The sequence below is a fragment of the Barbatula barbatula genome (genome assembly GCF_947034865.1).
Source record: "Barbatula barbatula genome assembly, chromosome: 17".
NCBI lineage: Eukaryota > Metazoa > Chordata > Actinopteri > Cypriniformes > Nemacheilidae > Barbatula > Barbatula barbatula.
This window is the reverse complement of record NC_136780.1, coordinates 1,542,932-1,565,124: the sequence shown is the minus strand read 5'-3', so window position 1 is coordinate 1,565,124 and position 22,193 is coordinate 1,542,932. Positions and strand designations below refer to the sequence as shown.

The window sequence follows — 22,193 nt, the reverse complement described above, 5'->3', positions numbered from 1 at the left end:
TGTTCATTTGGTTAAATATGCACAAAGGATTAGCAATATATTTTAATGTTATTACAATATTTAAAGGAAATCATATAATCTGGCTGAGTAAATTATGAGAGAACTTTAACATTTTGGAGTGAACTACTGCACATAACTAAAGAAGCAGCAAAGCTTTTTATTATCCATCTGTACACAGTGTAGTGAGAAGCATCATAAAAATACTACTCACAGTGTGGCAAAGACTTTATTTGTCATAGGGCGAGACAGTACGAGAGGACATCACAAGACCCCTCCCTTCTCTGCATTTATGTCTTCCAGTGACACGTCTAAGATTTCTGGCACCAAAACAACGTCACGATTCCTATTTCAAGCACAGGTGCAACATTTCAGCGGCGAGTCGGGTGACCAAGAGAGCAGGGTGGGAGAGAGAGAGAGGGATGCTGGCTAAGAGCAGGTTACATTAGTTCTCTCTAGATTGGCACTGCTTTTAACATGAGGCAAGAGCCATGTTAATACTGCTTAACAAGGAGATAATTAAAGATGACATGTTTTACTGTTTTAGCATGACACAAGAAGAGTTTGGGCAGTTTTGATTAAATGTTAAAAATGATACAGCAAGTACTATGGTAATATTACATATATAACATATATTAATAGTACACTCTAAAATATGTTGTTATTTCAACCCATCGTTGGATCTGAAATGGACAAATCCAATTGCTGGGTTAAATGAACCCAACAATTTTTTAACTTGACCCAACATCAACCCAACAATTTTAGATCCCAGTGGTTGGGTTTGTCCATTTTTGACACAACGTAGTATTGAAACAACCCAACATATTTTAGTGTACCGTCACATTCTGATGAAAGTAGATTTGATTTGTATGTTTTCTGAAGATGATGTCACTCATAGTTGAGTCAACTATGGACAAACCCAAACCATCAGATTTGATGATCCTCGAATTTCCTTAGTTCAGTTGAATCCAAACAGTTGAGTTTGTCCATATTTGACTCAAACAACCCAACAGCTTTTAGAGCGCAGCATGCAACTCTTCAGAAAAAAATATTATTAGTGACGAACTCCTTGGCAAACATCACTAAACACGCAAACACTAAAGCATACAGAGATGCGTCAAAGCACTTACACGTTTATTATCCAGAGGAAAAGAAGAGAGCACAGAAAGCATCACATTATTGTCAGGATCAAATCACAACGCTAAACAAACATTCCAAAAGCATTTCTTCATTATTATGAAGAAAATAAAGATAAAATGTACTCCTCACAGATGTTAAAGGATTGGTTTCATTCATTTGGCGATTTTTCTAAAGAGGTACAGCCCAGGTGCCATCAGATGGCTTATATTATGACCTCCGCACTTCAGTTTTATGCACTACTGAAATTAATGAATGATTTGACATCAAAACATCTGCACACGGGTTATTCATAATGCATAAGGCTCGATACATTTTACATGTATGGCATTTCGTTTGGCATTCATGCTTGCATGGTGCCACGTGTGGCACGCAAAAACAGCACTGTATACAAAGCACTCAGTGAGAATAGAAAAGAACAGGGATGAAAACAATACAAAAGTGATGAGAATGACAGAAAGAAAGGCGATGATGAGTTCATAGGCACAAAAGTTCACCAGGTCACAGATTGTCCACTGTTATTACTTTCCAGAACACCGAGCGGAGAGACGTTTTGAGAATACCAAAGGCCATTCTGATCGACCCCAATGAAGAAGTTAAAAAAAGAAAGCAGATTGCGTTTTGTTGAAGGTCAAAAGTTTGTCTTTGCAATATGGTAAAAGCGTCCATAAGAGTTGTTTTTGAGTGTCCTGGTCACATGATGACTGTTTCTGTGTGCAGCAAATAGGAATTCAGGAACTGTCTGCCTTTTACTTTTGGACTCGGTGGGCAGGATTTGGGCGAAGGAGTAGGTGTCGCCCATCTGGTGGGACGGCGTTGATTGGCTGGTCGTGCGGGTCGGGAAAAACTGGTTCTGCGGGGGGCAGGAGATGACTCACGGCTGACCTAAAAGAAATAATATTTACGTAAACATCTGTGTAAATAATACCCTAGTGAATATGATAAATACTTAATAGGCGTTCATCACCTGTTTGATGTCCAGTTGCTGGGTGAATGTGGCTCTCTGACTTTTGTTGTTCTCTATCTCCATCATATCCAGAAGTTGTTCCAGATTGTCACTTCCCCATCTCGTATCTGCTCCGTTCCCTGCTTGCACCTTGTCATATTGTTGAGTCCCTGCTCCCAGAATCCTCTCCACCATTCGGTAGTCAGAGAACAGATCCTCAGAGACCATTTTGTGCGCTTTAGACTCCGAAGCCTTCTTGTGGGAAGAGCTTGGGTTAGAGGCATCGTTGAGAAGCACGTGTCTGGAGATAACAGCTGCCCGTGGCTCCTGGCCGGGCTCCAATTCTGCGTCACAGTCTGTAAGGCATCTCTGGACGGGCATGCGTGGGGATGCCCGGCCGACGCTCAACTTGCGGTGGCAGATGGGAGTGCTTGCGAGGCGTTCGGTGGGGATGACGGTGGTCACGACGCCGTCCTCGATCAGGGTCTTCCCCTCGTTCTCCTGCAGCATAGCACCAAACTTACGCAACACAGACGGGCTGCCAGACTTCCTGTCTACCAGGAGGCACTTCCTGTCTGGTTGCCGCTGTGAATCGTGGTGGACGGAGCGAGGTGGCACGGGTGGAGCGTCTTTTTGTTTATTGGCAAAGTTTTCAAGTGGAAGATTTCTTCCTGAAATCGAATCTTTTCGGGTTACGTGATGGGCCTGGGACTCCTCCACGTTTACTTTCTTGTTTTTCTTGTTTTCAATGTCTTCAAAAGTCCTGAAGAAGATGCACACGTCATTCAATTTTCCTTTCACACATGCATAATGACAGTATGAGCTATCGGTCTGATTTAATCCAGATGCTTTACCTGTTTATCGCAGAACTTGTCTTAATATTCTCTGAATAGCTGTGCACACCTGGATGCGTCTTTGGGTTCTGAAGGTAAAACAGATTATGGTGTATTTATTTATTTCTTTACCAAGTGGTGAAACTGATCGCGAATCTAAGAAATACTCACTGCATTTGAAAGTCCGAGGTTCCTTTGGATGTTTCCGAACTGTGGCCCCTGTTGAAGGTATCCGTTCAGGATATCCAGCGTTGCCTCCTGTCTTTTGATATCATGACAACTGGCAGGATAATGACCGGCGTTGCTAAGTTGATTAAGTTTGGAGCCGTTGGAATAATCATTAGGGTGTTGAAACCCGAAGCTTCGTTTGACCGCCACATCGCTACATTGATACATGGGGCGGATGTTGTCGGGGTGAGCAGAAGGTCCGTGATGATAACCATTAGCCCGCTGACTGTACTCAGAGCTGACAGGGACCAATGTAATGTCCAAGTTTTTATTGGTTGTGATGGCTTCTCTTCGTGCCTTGACCTCATTAAACAACTGAAATGCAATACAAACAGATAAATATCATTAACGGTAGCAAAGTATGATTGCTTTCTCTTGCATAAATGTGCATGAAAAAGCAAAACAAATGCACGAGCCAGCAAATGGCACTGGAGAAGTTATGCAACTTGTGCATAAATAAACCATGTGAGGTTTCTCTATTAAAAGGAGTCAGAGGGAGCAGGCTGTGCTTGTTGATTTGTGGCGTGAGAGTTGGTGTTTATGTTTGGGTCTTAATTAGCTTGTAAACATCTGCCAAAGACACAGGTGGAGACGGAAGGCCAAGTACTTATTGAAAAGAACCCAGACAAATTTGGAAGCAGGGGGTCAATATTTGTTCAGCCAATCACAGCCCGAGGTAAGAGTGACCACCATCCATCACAACAACACATGTTGTTATAAATAGTAGGTAAATTGGATGGTGTTTATATAATTTAAAGTACGGATTGATTAAGTCTCTGATGGATGTTTTTCTCACCTCTTCGATCTTCTTCTGCATTTCCTGTAGTTGATCCTCCCATTCCTGCATCTCGGAGTCAAAACTGTCCAGCAGGTCGACTCTGTCTCCACCCCACACGTGACTTCCAGGCTCCAGCCCACAGTGCAGATCCAGTGCTGCCATTCTGCTCTTCTTCTTTACTTCCTGTTCCAGGTGAAAGGTCACAGGAGCGACCACACGTCTGTAAGCACGAAAAAAAAAACGAGGTTTAAGGAAATAAGTTACTGTAACAATGTCCACTGTGTCCATCTTTGGGTTAAAGGTCTAATGTGTCATTGATTGACAATTTCCCATGACGCTTAGCAGGAAACAAAATCCCGGCTATTCATTGAGGCCACCTGCCTGTGAGTCTTCAACAATTTCTACAGTACATGCGTTCCATATTCGTCAAACCTTCCTTGGTGTTTCAAAACTGTCAGCACCTCGAACCAAAAGTTGTTCTGTTCAGGATTCTCATCATCTTACTTATTTGTAAACTTATTTTATCCAAAGTGACTTTGAAGTTATACGTTTGAAGTGTGATTCCAGACACAATTCTTGGAGAGCTCTACTAATTGAGCAATAGTAATATTTCCCATGAAGTAGCCTGAAGTATCTCGATCTAGGACACGGCGTTAAAAGGTTGGCCAACTTTTATAAGATTTGACCGTTGAGGTACATCCCCCAACACTTCTATGTCTGTGCTGGCCATGAGGGCAAAAGTTCCATGCAAGTGCAGCACCTTTGGCCCTCTAGGATAAGCTCAGAATAGGCGGCACATCCTTTCCACAGCGACGTCACAAGGCCTTTCTGTAACGCCGCTTTGATTTACGGCAGGAATTTTCTCCCATCAGGGAACATGACACCCAGAACACAAGGAACATTAATTTGAACTTTCCAGAATGTACCGCCGTGTGACGTAAGAACGAGGAGATATTTATACCCTCTGTAACTGTGCATCTTAAATGAAAAGACTTGGAGAGATGCAGTTATACCATGTAAATTTGTCAAAATTATTCTGTTTTCTGTGATTTCTTATTTCAGTTTTTTTGTGTGGCTGTGATATGTTTTCGTGTAACTCGTATCTCTATACTGTAAACAGTAAACAATGTAATGCTGTGTAAAGCACTATATAAATACACGTGAATAACAACCACACAAAATATTTGCATATTGCACGCTTCGTGTTTATTTCTTCAAGTATTTTATATAAACTGATTTGTTTAAATAAATCTATTTACATGCACACACCACAGAATATTCACAATTTTACACTCCGTTGTCGATCACGGTGTATGTCGTCAACATGCTACATCTCTTCTCAGAATAAAACACATTTATTTTCTTTAGACATGCGCAGCAAGCCAAACCATGACCATTCTTCCTTAATTAAAACGTTTTTTGTTAAAGAATTTTCTAAATTTCTCAAAACTCACCAGTTACGAGTTATTTCCTCCGGTAGCTTCCTCTAACAAGCTTCTGATGAACCAGCTGTCCTGAACACAAGTGTTATTCAAGCCCGGGTTTGCCACTTAAATCAGAGCTTCTTGTTTCAGTACCACCCCCCTCGACAGCTCCTGAGCCGTACTGCCGCGTAACGCCTCGGAGTGACGTAAAATCCTGAGCGTTAGATCTTTGATTCTCCTCCGTCTGTCCCTGAGGGTAAACAACTTTCAATCCTGTGGGAGCCCCGGGGCTTTATACCAGCTAAACTATTTACCACAGCGACGTCACGCGTGTCCCGTGTCCGGTGTCATAATGTCAGATTTATTCCAGCATTCGTGGTCTCCATGCAGGACACTGTCGTCACCTTCATTCCAGGTTAATATTACAAGGATGGAGCGAGTGTGTTTACATGGCTATTTTGAATGGTCCAACTCTCCTGCCGTGCGCGGTCAAGCCGTCTTGTTGCTGGTCTGCTTTTAGGAGTTGGCAGATTTAGGTCTTGTGACTCCATTCCAGTTGTTGTGCCTCCAGCTCATGCAAACAGGCAACTGGGCTATTTGCGGTTCTCTAAACACTCTGTTCATTTTGTTTTTTTAGTGGATGGTGCTGTCCGCGCCTTTATGCGATGCATGCGGCTGTTGCGTAATAGACAGGCGGCCGACTGTTCAGCCCTATATTGACCACTGACTGAAATAGTTTCTGGGTGCAATAACACACGAGAAAACGACAAAAACAAAAGACAACGAGACGGGTTAAAGGGTAAAGTGAAACAGAATTTTGTGGTGTTTTTGGCTAACACGTTTACTTTCAATTGGTTGGATTAGTCGAGGCAGAATTTAGTAGGTTGCTAAAATCTCCAAGCTAAATATTTAAGATGATCTTCTCTGTTCTTCTCTTAAATATAGTAGAACAATCATATTTAAATCCTTGTTTTGTTTTCTTTCCATAAAACTGAACTTTAAGGGGTGGTTTCCCGGACAGGGATTACACTTTAATGTCAGAGCTGTCAAAACTGAAATGACTTGACGTATATTAAAATAATACACAAGTGGCATTGTTTTGTTCAAAATGCAGTTATGTTTTTTGTAAGGCATGTTTGTTATAACGACTTAAATATTCAAGTTAAACTAAGGCCTAGTCCTGATTTAAACGAATCCCTGTCTGGGAAACCGCCCCTATTTGTGTTATCTATAAACCTTGCTGAAATTATTTGTAATTATTTTCATGTTTTGACAGAATTAGCGATTAGAATAACACACAGACATGTTTACTGAAATAGATGCCCTGAAAAATTATACCTGTCTGAAGAAGTTTAACACCAGTAGTGTAATTCATGTATTTTGCATTCTTTGTCTATTCTATGTACGTTTGTATGTCATGTTTTTTTTACTCACCTCGGTATTATTTCAGGCAATCATTTCCCTGCTGTGTCCCACGGGTGCAGCAGGAGAGCATTCTGGGTAAAGTCTTTGCTGGATGGTGAGTAACAGTTCAGCCCCTGCTGGTAGACTCCGTTACTGCATCATTATGCTTGCAAAAGCTTTCTCCTCCTTTCCAAAGTCATCGTGTTTCAGAAAATATGAATGGTATCTGATCAGAACTCTGCTGTAACTCGCATTGATCCAACAAATGCGTTTGTGTGAGACTGCTGTGAATGTGAATTAACCTTTAAAGGGATGGTTCACATAAAAATGTCAAATCTTTCTTCATTTACTTGTATGACTTTCTTTCTTCTGCAGAACACAAAAGAAGACATTTTGAAGAACGTTGATAACCAAACAACGTTGACCCCCATTGAATGAACACAAAACCACCGAGACATTTCTCAAAATATCTTCTTTTCTGTTCCACAGCCATGTTTCTAACAACTTGAGGGGGAAGAAATGATGATGGCATCTTTATTTTTGGGCGAACTATTCCTTCAACAGAGTCTTTAAAAATGTGTTTTTTTCTGTCTGCTGCAAGACTTACACTACGGAGTCGTAAGTCATTTGCAGCTCAGATCATTGGATCAAAAATGTTTCCAGAGCTCATGAAGAAGAGATCTCCGCATCCACTAGCTAAGCAACGTCCACTAGCTAAGCAACGTACACTGAGTTCATCCAGGTGCCGTATGTTTTCTTGCATAGTCCTCAATAAAAGAAACGTCTGCTGGCCATTTCCCAGAGGATTAAGAGTTTGTAGTGTACCAGTTCCTCAGTTAAGTTCAATGCAGTCTCAATGGCAACCACAGGCTGTGTTTATATGATACAGTATTTGCAGACTTCTGTGCTTAATCGTGCAGCCTTTAGCGTGGAAAGCGTCCATCCTGTGATTCTGTGACCATGGCGACATACGGACATCGACAAACAAACGAAAGAAAGAAAGGGGCCAAACTATGCTAATGAGGATGCTGATCACAGGACAAAAAAGAGGGTAAAAAGAAACACGAGTTTAAAAATGGTGGCATAAGAGAGAGAGGAGAACAAGACTAATATGAGGATAAATAAAATGATGGGCTGAAACATCTTGGAGAACGACCGACAGGATCGAGGAACATGCATTAAAAACAGGGTGCGTGGGAAGAGAGAGAGAGAGAGAAAGGTTAAGATATTATGGCCATTGACCTTTTTCACGTTGCATAGTTTACAAAATATTTGCATGTCACAAACTTATACTTAAAAGCAGTCGTTGATAAGATCTCTGATAGTTGAAGCATTCTCTCCTTATCTAAGCTATTCTTATTTTCAAAGACATAGTTCACCCAGAAAGTTTTAAAGTTTCGTCATCATTTACACCAAACCTGTATCATTTTCTTCCTTCTGTTTAGCACACAACACTTTTCTTAACGTCTCATTTTTTGTTTTCTACAGGAGAAAGAAAATAATCCATATTGGAAGGTTTTCAATTTTAAGTTGTGCCTTTAAAAAGCTCATGATCGTATTTACTCAACCTCGTGTCATTCAAACCCCTGGTGTCCTTCTTGGTTCTTGTTTTCTTTTAGAAAGTTTGGGGTTGTTCTGTTTAAAATTCAAGTGGATGGTGACTGTCTCTTCAAGCTTTAAAAGTAGGGATGTAACGATTCACGATACTGATCTCACGATATGATTTATTCACAATAAATTTTTTCAAGATAAAATTTTACTAATTTGTGTAGAAAAGTTTGAAATGAACAACTTTCCTTTTATTATTTCTCGAATGCTACACATTTCTTTGTAAAATACAAATATATTTAATGTCAAAGACACAAAGCTAAACTGCAATTTTAAAAACAAATTTTTCAAAAAACTCTTTAATATAAACAAACTAAGACTCTGTGTCTGTGGTTTTCTTGGATTTTTTACATTTAAGAAATGTCAGCATATCCAAGTTTTCCAAGTTTGCAGTAAACACAGCAGCTCTGCTGTTAAAAACATGCACAAAAAGGTGCTTCAAAATGTTCTTCGATGCGTTAAAAGAACCATTTGGTTCAATAAAGAACATTTATAATCCGAAGAACCTTTCTGTTTCGCAAAAGGTTTTTTATGGTAAAAAGTGCTTCTTCAGATTATTTAAAAGTAAGAAAGCTCTTTAAAAAAACCTTTGTCTGAATGGTTCTTTGTGGAACCAAAAATGGTTCTTCTATGGCATCGCTGTGAGGAACCTTTTAAGCACCTTTATTTTTAAGACTGTATTGCGATTCAAATATAATTTCAACCGGCTTGAATCGTCACATATTATAATCCATTTTCAACCGGCTCGCTGTTAATCGCTACATCCCTATTCAAAAGAATCAATAATAACTTTAAATAACGTTTTTGCTTCCCACTGAAGGTAAAAAAGGGGGTTACCATCCACAACACTGAGGTTGAGTAAATCGTAAAAAATGGCTACACTTTTTTAAAGATGCTTCACATTGACACACAGACTTTTGCTAGACTCACAGACAAGGGTTCTTCCGAATCTCTTTCCTCAGGTTTCGGGAGTTCCAGACGGTCTATAAACCCCTGCAGCTCCTTCCTGAAGGTCTTCATCTGAGCGTTGATCCGGTAGAGTAACTCGTGCTCCCTGATCCGGCCTCCATCATCATCGTCTTCCGTTCGCCCAAAAAGATCCCCGTTGGCCACAAACACCCTCGCCTCTGCTATGATGTTGCTCGTGTCGACTATGACTCGGTCAATGGTCCGACCTAAGCGCTCCGCTTCTGCACGGATGTCAATCATCTGTTGCCTGTCCCGTATAGAGCGTGACAGCAGACGGGCGGAGTCGGGCGTATAAAGAGAGCGGGTTGGAGTGAGGCAGCGAGCGTTGCGGACTTCCTCCGAGTCGCTCTCTCCTCCTACGGGCCCCTCGCGTTTGCGATGGGGAGGGAGGCGGGTGGAAGAGGAGTCGTCGTCGCTTCCTCTGCGCCCCCCGATTCCAGGCGCGCCGTCGCTCTCTGCGTCGCTGTCACGTGGCGTGACGGCTAAATGAGACGTGAGGTCGTATCGCTGCATGTTGGACAGCAGCACGCGGTTCTCGTACTGCAGTTGCATGACTTTCCCGCTCAGTTCGTTGATTTGCTTTCTAGCGGCCTTCAGCTCCTGCATGGCCTCGGATTTGTCTCCCGTTCCGATGGCCCCACCCGCCGCGTTCCCAGAGGCGTGTCTCGTCCCCTCTTTAAAACGCAGTTTGTTTAGCTCGCATGTCACCCTCTTGTTCTGCTCTTCTACATCTGCCAGGTTCCTCCGCAGAAGTTCTGCTTCGTCCTCGACCAGCTGAAGTTGCTGTCTGAGCTCTGACTGCTCGGAGCCCTGCTCGCGTCCCGTTCCCCCCTCCGCTCCTGACAGACCACCGTTAGACGAGTCCTCCCCTCTGAGGTCATCAAGCTCCGCCCTCAGGCCACGGTTCTCCACCTCCAGCTCCACGATTTTGCGGCCTAGGATATTGGCTTCCTCTTCCACCAGTCGTAAGCGCAGTTTCAGTTCAGATTCTCGGGTGGTGGGAGGACCGCCGGCTTCACCCTTCGGATGAGGGCTGTCCAGATCTCCGTAGAAGGAGCGATACTTTTGGAGCTCCTGTTCTAGACGGTCCTTTTCCTTGTCGATCTTTGCCATTTTCTTTCTCATTAAGGTAGCTTCCTCTTTTATGAAGGCCACCTGGCATTTAAGATCATCGTTGTCCTCCTAAAAACAAATGACAGTTTCAACCACTGTATAGATTGCAATCTTCACAAACTTTATTTGAGACTTTAACAGCTGGTTGGAGCCGGTGTTGGTGTTGTTTTCACCTCTGTAGGTGTCTGAATCTTCCTCTCTGGTTTCTGTCCATCTTTGCTGCATCTTCGTTTCTGAGACTGACAGCAAGAAAAAGTTCTGTGAACGTTCTCAATGTTGAGTTTGACTTCAAATCTATGATTTATCTTATGTTTAAAAATGCATTGTATGAGAAAAGATTAAGTGTTGACCAGTGTGTTTTGCAAATGTACGTCATGATGTTTTTGGACTCTGCGTTTGTACCTCTTTGGCTTTATCCAGCTCATTCTGCAGAGCCTGTTTGGTGACTTCCACCTCTATGAGTTTCTGTCTCAGCCTCTCGTTTTCATCTTCAGTTTTCGTCCGTTTCTCCTCCACGTTCTCCAGCTCATGGTGAAGTCTCACGGACACATCCTTGGCAACCTGGCAGAAAACAGATGGTGTGGTGGTCAAAGAATTGTAAATTCTGTAGGTTTCTGTAAGTAATTAGCTTTGCGCCCTTAAAGAGTTGAAGGAACAATATTGGGGTGAGTAACTGATCATAAATTTCATCTCTATCTCGTTCTCAGCGTGTGCTTTTAAAACGAATACTCGCCTTTAGGTCCTGCTCTAAGCTCCTCAGCAGATCTTCATCTATCTCGCCGCTCTGAGCGTAGCGCATACGTTTGCGTTCGGCCTTGCGGAGTCTGTACTGCAGGATGCGGCAGTTCTTGTTGGCTCGCTCCAGCTCGCGCCGCATGTCTTGTAGCTGACAGGTGTCCTCTTCATAAAAGGTGTCGCGCATCTCCTCCATCTCTGTCCGCATCTCCTCGATCTCATTCTAGTAAACCAGAGTGAGCTGCTTGAACAATCCATCAGTTTATCTATTCATTTATCCAGCCATTCTTAGTTTTCAAAGAGAACAACACTGTCTGTCTGTCTGTCTGTCTATATCTGTTTGTCTGTCTGTCTGCATCTAATCATGCATCCTCAGTTTTGAAAGAGTTGTCCGTCCAAAAACTATATCACTGTTTACCGGTCTGCAAGTTTTCCAGATACAAAAAAACAGTCAAACCTTAAGCTCCTCGTTTTCGTCCTCCAGTCTCTCGATCTCGTCCTGCAGGGCTTCATTCTGCTGTGTCACGAACTCGCCAGCGGCCTGCGCGGCGGATCCCGGCTGCGTCTCTGCCGACGCCTCGCGTTGCATCCCGCCGCTTCTCCTCAAGCGCTTGTTGATGTGAAACCGTCTGAGCTCCGACTGCAGACAGCTGCCTCCGCCCCAGAAGGCCTGGCCGCAGCCCGCGTCCTCTCCTTTCGCAGCGGCCTCGCTCTCATTCACTCTTCCCCTCACACCACCACCGGGCCGCTCCGGCGACGCGTCTCTCGGGACGCACGGGAAACGCAGCGAGCGACGCGCGTCAGAAGGCGGCGGGCGTTCGATCCTCTCCTCGGTTTCCCAAAGCGCATCTGTCCCCGGCGCCGCAGTTTCAGCACCACGAACAGCGGCCGCGCCTCGCACCCTCACCAAACGCGCCTTCTCTCCATCAGGTCCTTTGATGGACGCGGTGGTTGATGAGGAGCGAATGCCGCTGGGTCTCGAGGCCGGTTCGGATGGGGTTTGTCCGGGTGATGGAGTGCGCGCTCGCCTCCTCCCGTCGTGTCTGTCCGCTGATGGAGGAAAATCCGCAGCGCCGCTTGCGGCAGAGCGCATCATTTCATATAACGGACCTCCACCCTAACAAATATTAACTATGGTTTTACTAACCCACACTGTGGTATTTGTGGTTAGTGTTGTCTCTGTGTAGTAGCCATGGTTTAAGCATTATTTTGTGTCTTTGTAAAAACCGTGCACATGGTAAGGAGCAAATATTTGACAATATATTTAAACCATGGTTAGTTTTTCTGAGGCTTTCTTTAAAGTCTTATTCCATTTATAAGAGACAGAGGAAATAGATGGCCACTACACAATAGAATACAATACTGTCATATACTATCATTTCACTAAGAATATCACAATCATATCAACATCAATGTCTGCTTGAACATTTGAATGTTGTTGAAACAGAAAACATTTGAAGTATGTGCTTGATCTAAAGTTTCAGTTGTTTGTAATTGCTAAGTGTCCTGAACTCTTACACTATATAAGAATAAAGCTGCTCACGTTCCAAACCCTTTTACACTACATAAACAAATACTTTTGTGCCACAGAAAGTTCTTTACGGAGCCATTGAGCTTATATTTTTAATTGTAAGTTAAAAGGTGTGGTTAAGAAATTGCATATTCTTGCTCAAGATCCTTCCCTGAGCACTGTCGTCATCATGCAAGTTAACGTCATAATGGTCAGTAAGAGTGATGACATCTCTTGTTGCAGTAGTCATCTGAGAGATTCTTCTGAAGATGAGATATTGCCATTCTGTCTTACCTGTTTAAGAACTTTGTTCATTTATTTCCCGTGTGAATAGGACAGAACCCTTCAGCTCGAGGGTACCAGGCACTGCTTAGGCACGCAAGACAGAGATTCTAAATATTCATGAGGTGACGTAGTAGATCATATAAGGAAGTGTGAGAATCTCTGGCTGCGAGAAAAGCTCTTTGTCTGGTCTCCGTCCCATACTAGATTTATCTCTGTTTGCCATTTTCCTTATTGAAAATTGCATTAAATGTTCTGTTTGTTGCATGCATCTTGTCTTAAACCTGAATGTTCATGATGTGCAGCATGATGTGAGAAGATCTCAAACGCATCTTGTTCGATTCAGATGAAGAAAGGTAATCTGACATTGAACAAAGTGCAATGCCACACACATGATAAAATGTAATGTGTTCTCAGACTCGCTCTTTGGATCGGTGTATGTAGAATGTATGTACACAGTATAGCAGGAAAATGTATTTGGGCAACTGCTGTAAGCTTCAGTTTCCCTAAAGTTTTGGTGATTTAAAAAAGGGATGCTTAAAGTGTGTTTGTACAGTAAAGGAAATTGCGCTTGAGATAATGTTTTATCTACATCACTGACAAAGCTCCTCAAATTATTTGAATGCTCACAATATACAGTAAATGCTGAAGTGTTGATCCCTTTAAGAACTGAGAAGGAGAAAAGCTGAAGACTGCTGGAGTTTGCAGCTTCACAGATGAGCTGCTGAAAATGCAGTGTCAGCCCCCCCCCCCCTACACACACACATACACATACGCTGTTATGCATGAATAGATTCAAACGGTCATTCTGACGTTTTTTCCTGAGACAGCGGCCTCGGTCACCTCTGCGGTAATAAAAAGATTTGGTTTGATCCCAAAATCTTAATTTACTCACCCTCGCGTGTTTCTTTCATCAGTGGAAAACAAAAGAAGAAGCTGCTTGACACAGTGCTGAATTGGAACGGCCTACATCTGCCTAAATTGTGAGGTCCAAATGGTCATTTCATTGATTGTTATGTTTAATACCGTCTCTAAACACAAGAGGACGACATCTGCCTGTCTATGTCCTTGAGCTAGAAAAACAATTCTGTTACGCCCATAACCATAAGATAAATTATTATAAGTCTCAACATCTTGTCATGTACTCTCCCTCATGTCATTTCAAACCTGTATGTCTTTCTTTCTTCTGCAGAACATAAAAGAAGATCATCTGAAGAATGTTGATAACCAAACAACCCTGAACCCCATTGACTTCCATTGTACAACACAACACCACCGAGACATTACTTTTGTGATACGCTAAAGAAAGGAAGTCTAAAGACTAGAGAAAGAGATGCTTCCCTCGGGGCAAAGAGCTCATGTTCTCACCAAGTGTTTGAGGGAATTATCAGTGGAACGAGTTGGGAGAAAGGTAAAACAGCTTTGGTTATAGGGCAAGTGGAAATCTCTGGCCTACATACAATCCTCTTACTGACAAACATCCTTTTTCAGATTCACTGAGAGATAGAGGGAGAGAGAGAGCTTTAATGTAGCTAGCAACGCCCAGGTCATGGGTTCGATCCCAGGGGTTTGCACAAAGTCAGAAAGAAAATAATACAATGCAATGTAAGTCGCTTTGGATAAGGGCATCTGCCAAATGCGTAAATGTAAACGTGAGAACAAAAATCAGAACAAAAGGTTGAATGCAACTGTACTCAAGCAAATTGATTATAATATCTAAATTGTTCAATTCGCATGCAATCTTTATTGACAAGGATCACAACAACAGAATGGCTCACATTTATATTTGAAGGCTACATTTGGAGATTTCCTTGCTGTTAAACAAACGTGGTTTTGCTAATGCAAATATTGTAATTTGTGTGTCTTTTTTAATTACAATTGAATTACTTTTCAATATAATCATTTTTTTTCTCACAAACATACATGAATAAAAAAAGATGTATTTAATAAAGTATGTGTCCCGTATTTGCCATAATCACATCTAAACTCTGATGACCCTTATCATCCATCAGAATCTCACGATGAAGTCTTTTCCTAGATGAAATCTTATATTTTCAAGGTTACGGTTCGACACCCGATAATTGTGCTTCTCCCTCTGTGACCTGGTGACACTGCAAACTCTGACGTAGCTATAAGCTCATTTACAGCGAAAGCCAATTAACAGGCAGATTAGAGAAGATCTGTCTGTCCAGCCCTTCCGAGATCTGGCCTGGACCGCTCCATAGACCTCTGAGGACACGCCGTTATCTCGGCGGGGGAAGAAAATAGACAGAGGGTCTGTGAATAAGATGACGGGCGGATGGGATTCTTTCCTCTGCTTAAAGTTTGAGAAATTAAAATGACTCGCACGACACAAACCTTTAACCATTGTGAGCTTACAACTAGGTATGATCAGTGGCATGATGAGGTTTAGGTCAACACAGTATGAGAGAGTTGAGAAAACCGGATGAGGTTTGACAATTTTTATTTCATTTAGTTCTGTTGTAATAGGTTTAGTGATGTTATACGAGAGGAACACAGAAGATGGCGTTGGACACGTGATGACCAAATCACAAGACTATCAACTGAGCACGAGATCTCAAATACGTGCAGTTCGAATTTATGCGAATTCATATAGACAATACACAGCAACGACAGCTGACAGCATGATCAAATGTTAAATTACACGATAAAGTAATGTTTTGAGAGAGACACGGAGTCAGCCAGCCATGTTCTGGTTTTCCAATTTCAAGATTGTGGTACCTGGAAATATTTTTTCAAGATCAAGTGATATTAGTATAGTACATAAAACTATAATGCAATATGAGTTTGCTCCTACAGTATACAAATAATAAAAAAACTAAATGCACAAAGCAATAGAGAACACATACCTGACATTATAAACATTAAGGACACAAGAAGTGTGTTAAGGTTTGGCTGTAAGGTCCAATATATTCAAAGAGGTCCAATATATTTTCAGGTGGTCCTCAGTATTTGCGAATTTAACAGATAAACAAAATGATAGTTTTATTCTAGCAATGTCCACAGGTTTCTGTGAGGGCAATATTGAGAAAAGAAAAAGAATTGAGCCGCAAAGGTCTGTCTATATTTGATATATTTTGGTTTTCCAGGTTTACATGTGGATCAAACACAGAAAACAACAAAACCATATATCTGCATAAGACTTTTGTGTTGTTGTTTAGGGGCTCGGCTGAAGGGAAGTAAAGAAAGTTTGCGGTCGTGAAAACCAAAGGAAGAACTTGTGAGGAGACCATGCAGCAATCCTTCCAAAACTGTATATTGAACAAGACTAATAAGTAGGGATGCAACCGATGCTCAGCTCGTGTACTCGTCAAAATGCACCGATACCAAGACCGATACCTCATGTGACATAACTGAGCGGAACAAACTGAAATTTGCGTTGAAAGTTGAAAAGCACATAAAATGATGACGCTATTCTATTTCTAGTAGTCTCACTGTATTGTGAAAATGTACAGGCATCGGTATCGGCGAATATCGGTTCACGTACTCGGTCTTACTAAAAAATGGTATCGGTGCATCCGTACTAATAAGAGAGTAAAGTGAGCTACGCTTCTGAATACAGTGAAAAAGCAGTTATGCGATAAAACAAATGCAATGCGAACTGAATATAATACCCTGCCGCTTAGAGAACCTTTTAAATGTCTCTAGTTTGAAATATCTCATTATTGACATGCGCATACAATCCAATAATCAAAATCGGACTCCACGAAAAACCATCTGTAGTTCTTGAGATGGACATATTGAACCCAACGCGTCACTTCGCAAGTATTTCTCTCAGCATTCATCCTTTCTATTATTCGCTCTTTGCTCTGCCGTTCTTGGGTTTCTTTCCGTTTTCTGTGACCCCGGGTGATTTGCAGGTCCCGTTGGATGCTGTGGAGACGCCGTTGACTGCAGATTTAGATGATTTGAGGCGCGGTTGGCGCCGATAGGTCTGGTAGTAGAAATTGGCAAAGAGGATGATGAAAGTGACTGCATAGCCAATCAGAGCCCACTGCATCCAAGCCGGGAACGGGCAGCCCGTGTAGAGAGAATGAGCCGCGTGGCCGATGGTGACGTGAAACTGGATCTAAACACAAAGCAAAACGATGAGAAATTCATTTGCGTGTTCTTTAAATGGCCTGATCAGTTACACACGTATGAAATATACTCCATTTAAACTCAGGTGATGACGTAAGGTGTGTTTGTTTACCATCTGAATGATGGTGAGGTATTTCTTCCACCACAGGTACTTCTGGATCTTCGGGCCGAACGCCGCCAGTCCGTAGTAACCGTACATCAGCACATGAATGCCTGAGTTTATTGTAGCACCAAAAAACGCTGCAAAGACGACATTCAGTTACAGCACCCAAAGATAAAGTTTGATAAAATATGGATCTTTAAGATTAACAGTTGTGTTTCGTTTATATGGTGCTGAATATGGTGCATGACGTTTTTATTATTATTAACAGGTTTCTGTGGTCATTGAGTGATGCAGGGGTGTAAAAGCTTGCTCTTGCATGATCACGTCCCCGTCATTTATGCAACACCTTCCTTTGTATGTTCAGATAATGTTAAATGAGCGGATCCAGGTTTGAGTTCAACTCCGCAGGACTGTCAGCCTCCAGAAACACCCCGTGGGTAAGAGCATTTGCCCAGACATGATCACAACACCCAAGCATCTTGCAGTTTAAAGCAGGGGATCTCTACCCCATTCAAATCTTTTGTTCACTCTTCCCCCTAACTACCATCAGGACCATCTATACCCATCCAAACCCTTTGAACTCTTGACCGTTCCTCAGATCTCCTCACCTTCTGCTTCTCTTGTTTTGGGGAAACGCTGTTCCACCTTTATCATTTCAGATCATCAACTTTAACCCGCTCAAAACTGGTGGATGCATTATGGTTTTATTTTGTGTTTCACGGTAAGTGTGTTTTCACTCGTTTCAAATCTAACCGTGCTTAAGGTGAACATTACTAAAATATATCCTTTAGATTCTGCCTAGACTTTCCAATTGCTTAATTTCACAAAACAGGCAAAAGAAAGGTTTGTGTGTGTTGTACGGTTTTGGAATGACGTGAGGGTGATTAAATAATGCAAATACATTTATTGTTTGGAGAACTATTCTTTTAAAGTGTCGGCAGGATGATGTAATGGTGAGGTTTGGGGTATCTGGCATTAACAACAGTGGACGTCTGAGATGTGCGTACTTACATTGGCCACCAGGAACCCACTTGATGCCGATCCACCACAGGATGAACATGGTGCAGTGATGATAGACGTGAAGGAAGCTGACCTGATTGAACTTCTTCCTCATGATAAAGAACACCGTGTCCAGAAACTCCACCCCCTTTGAGATGTAGTACCACCACAGGGCCGACGCTATCTGTACCGACACACCATCGTTCATGTAAGCCGCATAATCATTGTGTTTCTTTGACATTTTGCTTTTGCAATTATTTTCTGTGGTTCATTATGTCACAAATGACCAGACAATAGACAACGTTTGCATATTTTATTTGCTGTTTGTTACTAAAACTTGCCGCTTCAAATGACAAAACACAGTAATTTCACAGTAATGAAATAACTTAGTAACTAGTTACACCCAACACTGGTTGGAAGGAACTATGGCTCAAATGAAAAGTTGTTTTAAGGGTAAAGGACGAGCTGTGTGTGTGTGTGTGTGTGTGTTTAAGGCGGTGTTATGTCATACCCTGACTTCATTAACATCCTTGGAATAGTTGACAGGTTGGCAGAGGTAGCTGTATCCGGCCGCTCTGGATCCCAGGAGCAGCTACAGACAGAAAAACACAGAAAAGGTTTTGATAATAATGCTCTATGATAAAAGTCAGGTCTGATGCTTGTGTAATACGTGTGAGAGTTCAGCTTGTGAAACAGACTTCGAATATGTTTGTCTGTGCAAAAAGTCAAATGTGTCAAAAGAATTGCGTTACAACACTTTTTTGAGCCAGTGATCCAGTGCCAAACATCGGTGACCTGTCTTGTGTTCTGTCTGTGTTTCTCTCAAACAAGATACCGATCCTTAAACCCAACCCTAACAAGCCCTAAAAATGAACCACGTAACATGAATCTATCTAAAGTAACGCAATTTGTGTGCTCTGCTTATATCACAACTTCAGATGTAAAAGTCCCCCCCCCAAAAAAAAAGTTATATCATTTACCACTTTCATAAGATATTCTGGAAAATGTTTGGTTACAAACATTCTTCTTATGTGTGCAGATGAAAGTCATAAAAGTTTGGAACTGTCACTATTGGGGTATAACAAACACTTCAAAATGATAAGCATTGTTTGGGTGTTTCAATACTACGGTGACAACATAAAAACTGTACAACAAGTAGATAAGAACAGTAACAAAACCTATCGGACCTAAATTCTGACTGGTTCCGAGAAATATAGATGTCCTGCTTCTGTAAATCATTTTAAAGCTAAACAGCAAACAGCTTGAAACCATTGTGAGAGCTGTAAGGGTGCAGATGTTTTCAGGAGACATAGAGTTGATCAAACCTCTTTGAAGATGTAGAAGTTAAGCAGCACCATGCTGAAATTGTACACAATGAGGGTTTTTCTCAGCTGAAAGGGCTCCCGGTTCCGCATGTAAAGCGGCCCGAGCCAGAGGAAGAGCAGATAGAGAGCGCTGATCCCGAGCGTCGGGAGCGGGGTTGACATCAGCGGCCATTTCTCCACACGCTTATCTGAGACAATTTACACATTAAATCAGAATACAGTTCTGTATGTACTAAAGCAATATTTTTTATAACCGAAAGAAAGAGGGAATAGGAGGTTTTGGTCACCTGCTATGGTAAGGCTCCATTTATAAAACTCTGCAGAGTCGTTCATGAAGTGAATGGCGGTGTCCATGTCGCTAGTTCTAAAATGATTATACTGCAAAAGAACAAAACGTTTTAGCTCGGTTTAGATATACATGCACAATACACACACAATAGAAAAAACTACAATTGAATTCCAATTGAATGTTGAATTGAAGATATACATACTCTCAAAACAAGACTAACGAAACTTACATTTTGTATTATTAATAATTAAATCAATTGTTTTACAGTAATGTGCTGCGATTCAATTCAATTTTATTTATTATTTTTATATTTGCATTGTTCCAAAGTAGCTTTACAGGGGGAAAAAGAGAAAAACAAATAAGGTAAAACACAGTACATGAATAGTTTAACTTGTTATATAAACACCTAGTAAATACTATCTAACGTCAGCAGGAAATGGGATATGAGTTTGTTTGCTTGTTTTCTTGAGAATGCAAACTTTGTTGGCATCCCCAGAAGAGAGAGACAAACCATATAGTATTAGTGATAAATAAATACATTTTTTATTTGGCAAGGCATTTGTCTTTGACTCAAGTCCTAAACAAAGCATATAGTCTACCTGTGTGCCAGGTAAGCAGAATTAAAAGGAGTCACAGTTTACCAGCATCATTACATAATAAGCCTGTCCCCTGCTGAGGCTCCTGCATTATTTAGGGCCGGTGTCATTTTGCACGGGACAAAATGAAAAGCAGGACAGCTGTTGTACTACTAGGCCAAAATAATGCGCACAAACAAACTAGAGAATAATGTGTTACCAAAAAATACACAGAGTAGTGTAGGGTGAAAACATACTTTAGCTTATTTGAAAATGATTTGGCCATAGGCTTTTGATATTTGTATTCTATTGCAATGCGTATTTGTAAGTGTCCGGATACTTTCTAACAGGGTTTTTCTAGTGTGAAACGGAACAGCACAAGCCCTAAAGTAAACACCCCACCGGGCGACGCAAAGCCCATCTGCACGCGCTCCCGGGCGAAAGCCTCCGCGCGCTTGTGTCAGCAGTTTCACGCGCATTTCACTTAGACTTTAATTCCATTTGATCTACGAGCTTAAGAACAAATGCCGGTCGAAGGTTATCACAAAACCTTTCACAATATAAAGAAAACGCCCGTCGTCATTATAGTAAGAAGCGCCCTGATACTGATGTTACAATGATATCACATTTAAATGCGAGGAAAGGTGAAACTTAGCACAGAATACAAAGTTTCTCTGTTTATTCGTAGAATGAAGTTCAAACTGTAAAAGCCATATAGGCCTTCATGTTGCAACATGGTAACAGGTGTTACAGGTTTTTATGTCCTTTAAACATCAGTGGATGTGGGAACGAGCGGAAAAAAAGGTTTTGGTTCAGAAGAATACTTATTTGATTCTGCCTGAGCCCTTTATTTGAAGGCTGACACGACTAATCTTCATTTAAGTGACTACACCGGGTCTGGCATTTCCAGTAAACTTTGCATATCATTTCATTTAATTACACGCAAACATGCAGAAACACGCGCACTTACCTGGCAAGCGCGCGCCTATGCCGACATCAGTAGTGCAACCCAAGTGGAATATACAAAATGACTGGTTTTAAATCTACAACGTGCGTTGAAACACATCAACCCCGCAGATTTGGAAAGAATAAAGCGAAGGCAAATGCAGTGCAACCAAAAGGGCTGGAGGCAGACGCATCCCCTCGCATCTGATCTCCCTCTGCGTGCGTCTCAGACACTCACTGGAGACCCGTCTGTCTCGCACTGAGCATGCGCAGTTGCGCCATGCCGGTGCGCTCGCGTAAGAGAGGCGGGCCCGGTCTTGTTTGTTGGAGGAAACCGGGAAAGTATTGTATTTTAATTATTATATGTATGAGTGTATGACATGTATGAATGGTCGTGTTAGTTTAAGTCATAACTGTGTTTGCCATTTGTCCTTTGCAGGTGGTTGAACTTGATGTAGATATTACATATACAGCTTGCAATCTAAACAATGATATCCTTTTCTAAAAGATTTTGGAACTTTGGATAAAAACGTCTGCTAAATGACTAAATGCATCCACTTATTAAGAGGTTTCGGTCCGGTGCCATTTCCCTCGCCATAGTAGGAACAAATGTTGCTCTTTTACAAAGATTGACGTTTGCACATGCACTAGCAGACCTCCATTACACTTTGGTCGATCCGGATGTTTTTAACTTATAAAGTGTCAGGACTCTGTCCTGCCTGTCTCGAGTTCTCTAGCTCACTGGGCAGAGTCATGACATTGCCACGTCTTTCGGGTTTCTGTTGTGTTATGTGTGGAGACACGTGTCTTCCTGTTATGTCTCTCAGCCCTGCCCTCCTGTCTCCCGTAATCTTCTAGTTAGGGTTTCATTCCCATCATCTGCTCTTTGTTT

At 41.9% G+C, this 22,193-nt stretch overlaps 3 protein-coding genes across 7 annotated transcripts; all 3 read right to left on the bottom strand.

Moving 5' to 3' along the window:
- Positions 1-218: 218 nt before the first annotated feature.
- LOC306906967 (uncharacterized protein) lies at positions 219-7,775 on the bottom strand. Of its 2 annotated transcripts, XM_079478740.1 has the most exons (7): positions 6,778-6,969; positions 5,374-6,082; positions 3,938-4,139; positions 3,085-3,456; positions 2,935-3,002; positions 2,102-2,843; positions 219-2,019 (listed from the first exon to the last, which is right to left on the bottom strand). In XM_079478740.1, exons 3-7 carry the CDS (start codon positions 4,079-4,081, stop codon positions 1,828-1,830), a joined length of 1,518 nt encoding a protein of 505 aa, XP_079334866.1. In that variant the 5' UTR covers positions 4,082-4,139; positions 5,374-6,082; positions 6,778-6,969; the 3' UTR covers positions 219-1,827. The 2 variants fall into 2 exon arrangements, with proteins under 2 accessions (XP_079334866.1, XP_079334867.1); XM_079478741.1 differs by lacking the exon at positions 5,374-6,082 and having other exon boundaries at positions 6,778-7,775.
- A 4-nt stretch (positions 7,776-7,779) lies between these two features.
- On the bottom strand, positions 7,780-12,268 carry LOC306906966 (microtubule cross-linking factor 3-like; the record flags this gene model as incomplete). The annotated part of the gene is made up of 6 exons (XM_079478739.1): positions 7,780-7,890; positions 9,286-10,506; positions 10,611-10,676; positions 10,840-10,998; positions 11,171-11,395; positions 11,630-12,268. The coding sequence occupies 6 exons, from the start codon at positions 12,266-12,268 to the stop codon at positions 7,780-7,782; spliced, it is 2,421 nt and encodes an 806-aa protein (XP_079334865.1).
- Positions 12,269-14,644: 2,376 nt separating this feature from the next.
- Positions 14,645-21,595, bottom strand: elovl4b (ELOVL fatty acid elongase 4b). 4 transcript variants are annotated; one of them, XR_013787831.1, is made up of 9 exons: positions 21,327-21,524; positions 20,011-20,111; positions 19,780-19,870; positions 19,493-19,680; positions 18,679-18,759; positions 18,180-18,351; positions 17,178-17,305; positions 16,510-17,054; positions 15,413-16,253 (listed from the first exon to the last, which is right to left on the bottom strand). XR_013787831.1 is itself a non-coding variant. In XM_079477689.1 (8 exons), exons 3-8 carry the CDS (start codon positions 19,844-19,846, stop codon positions 16,779-16,781), a joined length of 912 nt encoding a protein of 303 aa, XP_079333815.1. In that variant the 5' UTR covers positions 19,847-19,870; positions 20,011-20,111; positions 21,327-21,548; the 3' UTR covers positions 14,645-16,778. The 4 variants fall into 4 exon arrangements, 2 of the variants coding, with proteins under 2 accessions (XP_079333815.1, XP_079333814.1); XM_079477689.1 differs by having other exon boundaries at positions 14,645-17,054; positions 21,327-21,548; XR_013787830.1 differs by lacking the exon at positions 20,011-20,111 and having other exon boundaries at positions 21,327-21,568.
- Between the last annotated feature and the right edge of the window lie 598 nt (positions 21,596-22,193).